The following is a 12162-nucleotide window of genomic DNA, read 5'->3' on the forward strand; positions in this document are numbered from 1 at the left end:
AAATAAATAGTGAAATAACGATGACATAATCCACCTAGGGTTTCAAGAAATGTTCTTAAATCTTGACCAATAACTGTAAACACGCTTACAATAAATTGTAACCACTGATACAAATTCTTCTCGTTTCGGTGACTCTAATCAGTACGTTTAAGAAATTCATCGGTTTTTATACGATTGTGGAAGATAACGTTACTTCTCTGAAACGATGGTATACAGTGATGCAGAAAAGATAGAAATGATTTTAGTTTATGGTGAGGCTCAAAGTGACTCGGTACAAGCATGCACCTCAACTGTACGCAGAAAGATACCCTGACAGAAATCATCCTTCTCGGCAAAGCTTTAACCGCATAGTTCAATTGTTTTGTAAAACAGGGAGTATTAAATCACCGAACAGAAAATGATCAAAGCCTGCTACCGGAGAAGATGCCGAATCTTTTGTATTGGCTACAGTCAATATTGATCCTACTATAAGTTGTCGAAAAATTGAGCGTTCTTTAGGGATTTCCAAAACGAGTGTGTCCTGAATATTGCAACGTCATAAATTTCATCCATGCCATATTTCCTTACATCAGAAGCTTCATGGCAACGACATGAGAACCGTGTTGCTTTTTGTACATAGGCAATGCAGCATATACCCGAAATAGCTTCGACAGTTGTACACTAGCGTCCGTGGAGTCTAAATGTACGGTGTGGAATCGTTGGTTATAACATATAAATTTTTAATACTCAAGGTCACGTGAAGGTCATAATATTACAAGTCGTTGGATTCGTCTTTACCTCGGCTATCATATAGCGATAATAAAAATATATCATTCCATTTAAAAAAACCTCGATGACCTTGAAGTCTCAAAAAATATAACCCTCACCAAAGTTTTTTGCCTATCATAATTTCTGCCCCTCTGCACCAACCAATGTTTTCCTCTGAAATTTTCTTCTATCATAAAAAACAAACGAAATATTTTAGAAGGTCGAGTTAAGTGAGACGCCTTGTACATAAAATTTTAGATCGATTGGACGTCGCGAAAACGTGACACATCGAATGCAAAGTTTCGAAATAGAACTAACTGTACGCTAAATGTAAACAGTACACTGAAAGTTCAAGTTGAATATTGTATATTTCCAAACATATCATAATTCCTCACATGCTTTCAAATACTTTACTTTGTACGAATTAAAATTATTCCACATTACTTGGCCTGTCTAATACCGGTGAGAACGATGCGTTCCAACTGTTAATTGTTAATACACTACTCAAAAAGTTAAAAGGATCACCTCTAGGAACCCGAAAAATTGGACCAATTTCAAGTGATCATAACTCGGGCAAAAATTATTGTATCGATATCGCTGAAAAATCATTTGAAAGCTTGAAGTCTCTACTTTTAGATGCTATTTTTCAAATTTTTAGCTACGTTGCTTTTTAATATAGTTATAGCGTCATAAAGAAGACTTTGACAGTTACAACAAATTTTGTTCGACTTCCAGATATCGCATGAGGAGAGATAATTTTTTTCGATAAATCGCGTTACCATCATTTGAAAGCGCCTTCTTTCCAGTACAAAAAACCTAGTTGTCGCATAATGCGATTTTTTTTTGTTCGAGTTATGCAACATTGAAGCGAAAATGGTCGTTTTAAGTTTAACTAGCTCTAAAATGCGAAAAAATCATCTAAAAAATCTACGACGATTTTTTTGCTTTCTAGAGCCAGTTAAAGTTAAAAAGACGATTTTTGTTTCAATGATGCATAACTCGAACAAAACAAAATCGCACCATGTTTGACGACTAGGTTTTTTGCACAAGAAAGTAAGCGCTTTCAAATGACGGTAACACGATTTGTCAGAAAAAATTAATACAACATTCAAAAATATAACAATTTTTGTCCGATTTATGATCATTTGAAATTGACCCAATTTCTCGGGTTCTTAGAGGTGATCCTTTAATTTTTTTGAGTAGTGTAGTTTGCGGTGTGGTTTTGAGTTGAATGTTTTAACATTCCTGTAATTAAGCGGTTTCGAGGATTCCGGTCTCAAATAAGTAAAATTAATTTTAAAAGTCACTCGACAACGCATCCGAAATAATACAGGTTGCGTCGTACAATTTGGAAGTGAAACAACCACGCGAAGGTTATCGAGAATTTCTTGAACTAGTAATTTTTTTAAATGAAACCGTCTCACAGTTTTCTTTTCGAGTACCAGGAGCATTTCATCATGCTCGATTAATGGCGAAGGCTATATACAGTCGATATATGTCCCAAATATTTAGCCGACAAGAGTCCCAGAACTATCCCCACTGCCGAGGGGTATATCTCGTGAGAGGCTAACAACCAAGGCATAGTAAAATAGTATCTTCCAGCCGATATATTTCCCTGGTCAGACCTGTGTTTTATACATATATGGAGTAGACACTGTATTCTTTAAAAATATTCTTGTTCAGAGATCAATTTACCTTATCAAAGGATGATGAAAATGGAATACGTCAGATTTTTATTTGTATCAGAAAATTGTATTTACAAGCATGGATCCAAGCTCAAAGACAAGACCATGAGATCTTAAGAAATCTATACGCGTATAGTGCCATCAATGACAATGTGCACTATGGAAATTTTGTAATCATTTGTGGTATCTAACACGCAAAACTGTAGCGCTAACCTTTTTTTACCCGAATATTCCCCATCATTAAAAAAAAAAACAAATGGTTGTAGCTTTAGATACCGTTAATTTATAATCGTGTAAAAAGATTAGTAGTTAATTCAAATAATGCAAATGAATACAGTGGAGCAACATTGCAGCCTGTATTTGTAAAAATGTTTTAAATTTTTTTAAAAGATTTTCAATTTCCCTAGATTTGATACATAAAGAACATTTAGAATTGCAAAGTGATCGCAGTTATAGCATAGGCATAACATACATAATTTAGCTGTAGTTAATGATTCGGCAGAACGAGGAGTCAAACTTATGCAAGAATTTAACGATATATTTACTATCGCGAAATGAAGAAGAGAAGCAATTTCTAAGGCAAACTGTATCAGACTTCAGAAAGCGTTATCCAGACGCAAAATAGATTATATTAATGAAAAATTTGTAAAATGTCTTTAGAATTGTTGCCTTGTATCTATTAAAAAGTATTTAAGCTCAACACCTTTATTTTCTTTTCTTCGTCCTAATATGGTGTAATACTCACCACATCCAATTCAAAATATTATGATCTGATTAAATATAACATACTTATGTCTAATATTAATTTCTCTACTTTTTAAATTAATATAAAAACAACGTAAAATCCAATATATATATATTTACTGTTGGACACTTATTATTGAAAATCGGGATACCAGGAACAAGCGTCAAGCAAAGCAGAACCATTTTAAAATTTGTTTACATCAGAAATAGGTAAGTTTTTGTATTCAATTTTCTTTATTAAGCATTTCCACAATGAAATGTGAATATAACTCGTATTTTTATAATTTTTTGTAATCATTGGCACCCAAAAAGACAAAAAAAAATGTATGTAATTAAGCATAGTCAGCAAAGGCATACTTGAGTGGTACCAACGTCGACTACGCATAGCGACGGCCCTGGCGAGTCGAGAAAAGGCTGCAATGACCGTCTGGCGCGAACGCGTCGCGCACAAGCTGTCAATTCATATTTTCTGAACCTTCTCGTATATTAAGGGAACCAAATACTTTTCGTGAATGGTTTCTTTACCAGAAATGTCTGTAGAATATTGTCCTGTATAGTAAATTCCTGCTAGATAAAGGATTTTTCACATAAATACAAAAATAGAGCGTACAAAGTACCCGCGTCGGCACATTTTCAAACTTTAACAACCATTTACAACTATTAGGAATTACATAAATATATAATTGACTATACGAATATGTAGAGGAGAGTCCCCTCTATCTCTTTGCTCAAATTTGAACTTTCTCGCGTGTTTAGTTTTTGCATAACACGTCATTTTTTATCAAAATCGTGCATTTTTACAAAAACCAATATTTTTCGAAAACGTTGCGTGATAGAGCAATTCTACTTTCGGATTTGGTTTTAGAATGACAAAGTGTATAAGAATTACCCAACAGGTATTGCAAAACTCGAAAAAAGTTTGATTTTGTTGTACAGTGTAATCGACGATACCCAACGTAGAGAAGTTTCTTGTTTAAATTTCATACTTAAATCGAATTTAAAATAACATTTTAGATTGTACGATTTGTAATAACTTTTTCTCGTTAACATATAAAGGTTCTTTTGTTTTGACATTTAAACACAATAAATATTTTTACTACAAGAAACATGCTTTTGTATGCAGTGTATGTATGATTTTGGCTGTGAGAACTGTGACTCTATGTTCAGTGAATCACAGTAATATTCGGACGTTTTTAGAAGGATGATAACTTTTCTAATATTAGACCATATACGACTTGGATTTTTTTTACAGAAGTTAGAACAATTAGTTTGCTACATAACGAAAGATAAAAGTTTTGAAAATATTGTAATTGATCGGAACTTATTTTATGTGTGCCTATATGTAGAAGAGTGTGAGAAACTTGAAGCTTATCCATTCGAAAAACATAGCTCATTTTCTCCTAAGATATTTTCGCATAATAGTGGGTGGGAAACTGAAGACCCATTTGCCCTCAAAGATGCTATAGATTGAAACATCTTTTAAAAAATTAGAAAATTGTTCTCGTTGCTGTATCCACCACAGATTTGAAGTTTGTGGCCTCCCCTTTGCAATAACCTTTTAGAAATTGTTTTACGACTTTTTTTCACTGTTTTATAAAACAAAAACGGGGCATACGTTCAGTTGTGTAACCTTTCACTGTGTAGACTATATTATTGTAAATTTGGCAGTACATCTTTTAAAGCACAATAAATCACAAGAAAAAATCAAATAGCTTTAAAGGATCTTTGTAAAGAGAATGCTGCTTCAATCTTCAAATCTAAGGCGGATTCAGTCATGAGAAAAATTTCTTAACATTATTACAGATCTTTCAATGTATAGACGTCAAACTGGCCTTACCAGGTCAAAAGTGCTTAAAATCTCTTAACTTTAAACACGCATAACTTTTGAATCTGCAGAAAAATCTGCATGATTATATAAAGAAAAGTTAAAAATCTCTGGGTTGCTAAGGTGAAGTTTATCCCTTATTTCCACAAAACATCCACGTTATAGCAAAACTCGAGATTTAAATAAAAATCTACAGTCTAGTTATAACATTATAGAAACTTCACAAATCTTTGCTTAAGTAATGTATGATAATTCCCATACAGAAGCGTGTAACTTTTATATCTTATATTATTCTTATGGAGCTCAAGATTAAATAAGAATTAGTATAACTCCCGGTTAAGTATCACTTTCAATCTTTAACCGTTTTTATGACGGGCGGCACTATTAAAACGTACCCCATATATTATCTTAATTAAATTTTGTATGGTCAGTTACAAAAGTCTCATACACCATTTAAAATGATGTAACTTTTTTAAAATCGGACCAAATGACTTGAATTTTTCAAGAACTTAGAAAATTGATTTAATCATTGCTTTAATCATTAATTTAATGTAACTAACAGTTTTAAACTACATGAAATGTACTTAGATACATTAAATAAATAAATAAAAAAATAGAGATACATTAAAAACTCCTTGTAATTGGACAACGAATAATATTTAAACTCGAAAAAAGCATGTGCGAATAAAAACTTTCGTTCTTCATTCCGGGTCTGTATTGTGCCAATACAATACAACAAAGACGGCTACTGCCGATACGGTTTCAAAAAATCAAAAGGTGAAGGTTACGTTGATCACGTTCCCCAATTTTGAAAGATTAGTCTACACCTACATATATTGACTACACCAATTTCGTATGAACCACTTACTTAGTGACAAGTGCACATTTGCTGTACAGAATTACAAGGTTAAAAACAGTAAGACCGGTTCTTACAAACAAATTACTAAGGCTTAAACGTATGGATGAAAAGTTAAATTCTTCAATTACGTCTTTACAATATAAGGTGTAACGTAATTGGGGCTGAGTTAACGAAGTTCTTAGTTAACGAAAGAATACGACGAAGACTGATGCAAGGGGAAATGCAACCATTTAGTATTGCTATCGAGCACATTGACAGCACTGCGCGACGGTGACGTATAGTTTTCTTTCGATATACAGTCGGTCACGAAAATATTCGGACACCACTATAGTTTTGACTATTATAGTCCGTACTTCAGAAAATGCAATAAGAACAAAAAGAGGTTTCACGTATGTTACTATGCAGTGTATAGTTAACAAAAACATAAGAGATATTTATTTACGATAAGTGATTACATAAATAATAAAAGAAAAATGAAAAGTACGATCGTTTTCATGTCACGAAAATATTCAGACACTTGCTATACTGCTCAAGTTTCCAGGTTCCAGGAACTGACTAAAACAATGTTTGTAAACATATCATTCATATTATGTACAGAGTATGTTAGAGATCGAATATTTGTCAGCTTTGCTCAAAATTTGTGCGAAATGGATCGGAAAAGTAAGAACACGTCGTTTGATATGCGACAATTAGTAATTTTTCATCGGGAAAAAGGGAAATCGATTCGCAAAATTGCAAATTTATTAAATATTAGTAAGAGCACGTTATGGGATATTGTGCGACGTTGCAAGAACGAAGATAGAATTGAATCTATCCCTCAAGGCGGACGCAAACCGATCCTCAATACTCGTGATAAACGCTCCATAATTAGGAGAATCAAATGTGATCCTCCGATAATTGCTCCAAAGTTAGCAGCTGAATTAAATAATAATCATGGAATATCAGTGCATCCGGAAAACATAAGAAGAGTGTTACGATCAGAGGGCTATAATGGAAGAATAGCTCGAAAAAAGCCGTATATTAACGCGAACAACAGGATGAAGAGACTGAATTTTGCACAAAACTATATTTCCAAGGTAAGTCAGTGGTGAGAAGACGTAATTTTCGCGGACGAGTCCAAATTCAATGTTTATGGAAGCGATGGAAGAATTAGAGTATGGCGGAAATCGAAAGAAGAATTAAATCCGAGATGTTTGCAGCCGACTGTGAAACACGGTGGTGGGTCTGTGATGGTGTGGGGCTGTATTTCGGCCCATGGAGTAGGCGAATTAGTTTTTATCGACGACATCCTCGATAAAAATATGTATCTGCACATTTTGTAAAACAATTTTAAAAAATGATAGCGACCCAAAGCACAAATCGCGTATTCTGCAAGAATTCTTATTATACACGTGCAAGAATGTCCTCACCCACCACCGCAATCGTCAGATTTGAATCCCATTGAAAATTTATGGGATGAATTAGATCGCCGAATTCGAACAACTCCCATAAACAATAAGGACGAACTAAAAAGACGTCTGCAAGAAGAATGGCTACGTATTGGGCAAGATTATTTAAAAAGAATAATTTGTAATATGCCAACACGATTACGGCACGTCATAAAACATATGGGACATCCAACAAAATATTAATTTATAAAAACAAGATTTATATATAGTGTTACAAACTTAGTTTTGATAGTATCCGAAGATTTTCGTGACATGAAAATGAGCGTACTGTCCACTTTTCTTTTATTATTTATGTAATCACTTATCGTAAATAAATATCTCTTATGTTTTTGTTAACTACACACTGCATAGTAACATACGCGAAACCTCTTTTTGTTCTTATTGCATACATTTCTGAAGTACGGACTATAATAGTCAAAACTATAGTGGTGTCCGAATATTTTCGTGACCGACTGTAAGTCGATGAGTCAGGGCGGCTTTCAACGTATTGCATACGGGGATACCTTTTCGCCTTGTCATTGTTCCTGAGTGGCCCGAGAGTTTATGGCAGTGTCGCCAGATCAAGACTTGTGTCCCCACTTTAACTTCCCCTTCTACCGCGCTGTTCATCACTCTTCCGCCGCGGCCCGGTCACGTGACGCGTTTCGTCTCTGTCGTGCAGTCTCCGCAGAGAGAGAGAGAGAGAGAGAGAGAGAGAGAGAGAGAGAGAGAGAGAGAGAGCGAGCGAGAAAGAGAGGGCAGAGAGAGGGTAACTTTTCCCCCTTAATTCGTGCTCCCTCCCCTCAACTGGCGACACTGGTTTATGCGTTTCATAAAGTTGTCCAGCAGACCATAAAGTGGTGCATCACATCTTTCGTTGGAAAAGAATGGAATATGGCATACTCTCTCGTTCTGGCACGAAGCGGTGTCGAGCGAACAACTTCAAAAGGAGAAGAGGGGATAGAGATCTTCTTGTTGCGAAAAAAACATCGTCGTCTTATATCGAAAGAAAACTGTACTCCTTTAGATTCGTAGTAGATAGTTCTGGCTCGTCTCTGATGATGGTTTACTCCCGTGAATAAATGCCTTGCTTCATACCGGTCGAACTCAAAAAAGTAGAAAGAGCCTCCCAGAGATCGGGGGGGGGGAGATAGACGGGTAATGCTCCGTTTGAAACAGGATCATCCCCTTTCGTTCTGTAGGTGGCCTACTACTACTTCTATTAACGGTACTACCAAAAATCGCAGAGACCATACACAGAAGAAGAGTATTACAGAAGTGGTCTATATTGTATCCTAAGTCGATATCAGAACACAAGACCACATACAGCATCACCGAATGAACTTTTTCAATTTTTGTACTTCGCATGCTCAAAAGATTAGGTGATAAATGATACTTGTACGCATATGGCGAGTAAACGGGTACTTAAAAAGAGAGCATAGGGACAGAAAAGAAAGGAGAGAATATAGCGAAGAGAGCACATACATAAACGCGCGCATGTGCGCGCCCGAAAATGTAGCTCACCCTTGCTCCGAGAAAGCGGGCCTCCAATAACTCCTGCTTCCTTGGGTCCAGGGTGGCCTGAAAATGCTCCATCTTGACGCCAGCGCCTGGAACAACAAGTCACAACCAATTAAATCTTATTCTATTCAACTTAAACATGTTCGCTATCAAAGAAAGCGTCCACGTGTTTCTTTTTGTTCGATAGGAAGTTCCAGTTTTGGCGAGAAGCGAATGCCTGCGAAAGTTGAGCAAAGGCCAGCAACGATGTCAATCAAATCAAATACGGAAGAAAAACATTGTGAACGATGCTGAATTGAGGAGCAAATCGATTAATATAGGTAAAACTTAGAACTCCTTTTCCACAATACGAAATTTGTTTCAGTTTGCAGGAACGTATTAGAAAAATCTGATTACGCTAGAATTGGAGTAATAGCGGCAATTGTCTCCATGTAAAGTCAACGGTCTCGGTACAGCGTTTACTTCATACATGTCTAAAACATGGGTCTAACCAGGGACACGTATCGCCCAGGAGATACTATTCTTCGATCTACATACGCCGAACGCAGAAAAGGACAACGAAGCTGGAGCCCCGAGGAGTGTAAACGTAATACGGGTCGGGTGTATCGGTGTGAGGCCACTACTAATCCAACAGCAAAACTTCTTTATTTTTCATTATTTTTTATGGGATTTCACCAATATATTCGTGGCATTTTTCTAACGAAAATAATACTCAATATGATATAATTCCGATAATATTTACTTGTGTAATGAACGATGAAAGTTGCCTCTGATTACAATTATATTAACGGAAAATTAGTGCAAGTATGATCTGAATGATATCGGAATTGGATAAGTGTCCTGTAGCTTGCCGAAGTCCAGGTATAAAAGAAATTGTTCAAAGTAACTTTGTAATCACAGATGCTAGACACTTTGCTTCAATATTAGAAATTAAAACAATATAAAAAATTAAACTGTTACAGCGAGTGATAGCGATGAAATCTATCGATACGACAGTCGCCCTAATGCGCCACGCGTAGTTTATGTGGTACGGGCCTGAGGTAGCTCGACAACTAACAATAAGACTGTCACGGAGCGAGACACCCGGCCGGGTCAAGGGGGCGCACAGTGGGCAATTTGGACGAAATCGGCTTCAAAATCAAAGACTTTCGATAGAAATGAGGTAGAGCGATGAAATTTTTTTTAAATTAAAGTTGAAACTTTGTAGAATATGGGAAAAATAGCGAGATTCTGGTGCGAACATTTTTTAACCTTGTGAAAATTCGTTAAACTTGCACAATTTCAAGAAAATTGTGGTTTTTCCAATACCACGCGCGGAAAAAAATTTTTTTTAACATGCTAACATCATTTCCCATAGATTTTGTCACGCTGATTTCAAATCTGGTCTCAAAATTTGTCTACGACCTCAGGATTTTGCAAAAAATAGATTTTTGTGACAAAAACTAATGAAGTCATTTTTACGTTATAATTAATATTATTTACTTTACCATTTGTCCACCACAGTCACAGTGCGGAATTTATATCACGACAGTATATCACGACATACAATCCATTTCTTTAGTAAAAAATTCGTATTAGGAGGGAAATTGTTATTAATAATCATATAATAATCATTTTTATGCATAATACAATTTTGCAGTAATTAATTATAACAATTATTTTTATGTATTCTTAATTTGTTTTTAATACATGTGTTATACCTATTGGAAAAGTAATAAGAACGTAAGGATAGATCGAGATTGTTTGGAGGAACGTGAATGGGGATCACATTCAAAGTTGTTACGTTTGTTAATTTTGTGTCAGTTTATCATTATTAATTTTTCATATGATTCGTTTATTGTTAATTTCGTTTTAAATTTTTTAGTTTTTAAAAACAAAATTTTTTAATAAAAATTGTTCATTTCTTGTAAAATTTATGTTGGTAATTTTCATTTTCTGTGAATAATTGCCTATATATATATTTAGTCTTTCTGGAAAACTAAGTGATGAGGAAATAATTAACAACAACTACTTGCCGAAATTGAAAAATTATGTCCAAAAGTATCACGCAAATGATAACTACATATTTTAGCCAGACCTAGCAAATAGCAATTATGGAAAAAAGACAGTGGATTGGTACAACGCGAATAACATAGCGTTCGTGTTCAAGAAGGATACCCTCCAAACGTGCCCCAGGCGCGTCTGTATGACAATGGATGGGATGCCAAAACAGAACAGCAGTTGGTGAGCAGAATCGAAAGAAAATTATAAGAATTTGATATTTCTGTCGAGCAGACCATGATGGACAGTGTTAAAAAAATCCTTTGAAAAACCGTGGATAAAAGGCCATTGAGTGCCATGTAAATATTATTTTTGATTACTTAGAAATGAAATTAAAAATTTTTAACATCATTATTTCAATATCTTATTTACTTTCCGAATTATTGCCCCTCGGACTTGTTTCAATACTTTTGTTACATACCTTCTAAGTTTCTGAGATTACCATTCGGTTTCTCATGCGCACCCGAAATCTTTCATAAAATATTTAATAAAATTATTCAATAGATAGAAGATGTTCAACTACACCCCTGGACAAAAAGATAGCACATGTGTGTTATCATTGAGTTCTCATGGATGCAGCCAGAATCCCCTAAAGGGCCTAGCAGGATAAGAATGGTCCAGCGGCCCCGGCCACAATTTTTATTGGTATTGCGTGGAAAACAATGGCTTTAGGTTGAAAGATAATCACCCAAAATTTTAAGTCGCTAACCCTTCATTTCAGGATAATATGAGGGTAAATACCCTTAACTGTATCATTTTTTTCTCGGTTGTTAATTAAGATATTCAGATGGAAGAAAAACGAAAATGTTCGAATTTACCTCCTTCATATCATATATTTTTTTCAGAATTGTGATCTAATTATTAAGGGTAGAAAAAAATTGTTTAATTTTTTAGGGGTGGGGGTTGCAAGCAACCCTTCGAGTGACCACTTCCAAAAAAGTCAAGAACAATGTTCTGTTACCTATCTAATATACAATACAAAAGTTTCAAGATGATCGGATTGGTGGAACATAGTTAAATATTGAAAAATAAATTAAATTACGCCATTATAATAGTATAATGTATTGTACAGTGTTTCTTACGAGACTAATTAATAATTTTTATCAGGAGATTAAGTCCCTCCTTGATCAATTATTCTTTTTTAAACGCGACGCATCGTATTATATTCTATTCTTATCTTCCCGAACTTATAAATAGACATTGCGTAGGTGTAAAAGAGAACTTTAGCAATCGTAATATATTAATTACAGTTCTCTTTTACAACCGAATGATTTTTGCGTTGTGGAACTAGAGGTTTTCGCGATGTTGTCGAAC

The 12162-nt window shown here is 34.9% G+C and overlaps 1 protein-coding gene across 16 annotated transcripts in view; it reads right to left on the bottom strand.

Moving 5' to 3' along the window:
* Window positions 1-12162, bottom strand: part of Tlk (Tousled-like kinase) — a 135586-nt gene that overhangs the window by 99354 nt on the left and 24070 nt on the right. For all 16 annotated transcript variants that reach the window (XM_076799948.1, XM_076799946.1, XM_076799951.1 and 13 more), the window contains one exon: window positions 8812-8897. In XM_076799948.1, coding sequence (XP_076656063.1) covers window positions 8812-8897 — 86 coding nt within the window. Of the gene's footprint in view, window positions 1-8811; window positions 8898-12162 lie in introns of those variants that run through there.

The sequence above is a fragment of the Halictus rubicundus genome, chromosome 14, assembly GCF_050948215.1.
Source record: "Halictus rubicundus isolate RS-2024b chromosome 14, iyHalRubi1_principal, whole genome shotgun sequence".
Taxonomy (NCBI): domain Eukaryota; kingdom Metazoa; phylum Arthropoda; class Insecta; order Hymenoptera; family Halictidae; genus Halictus; species Halictus rubicundus.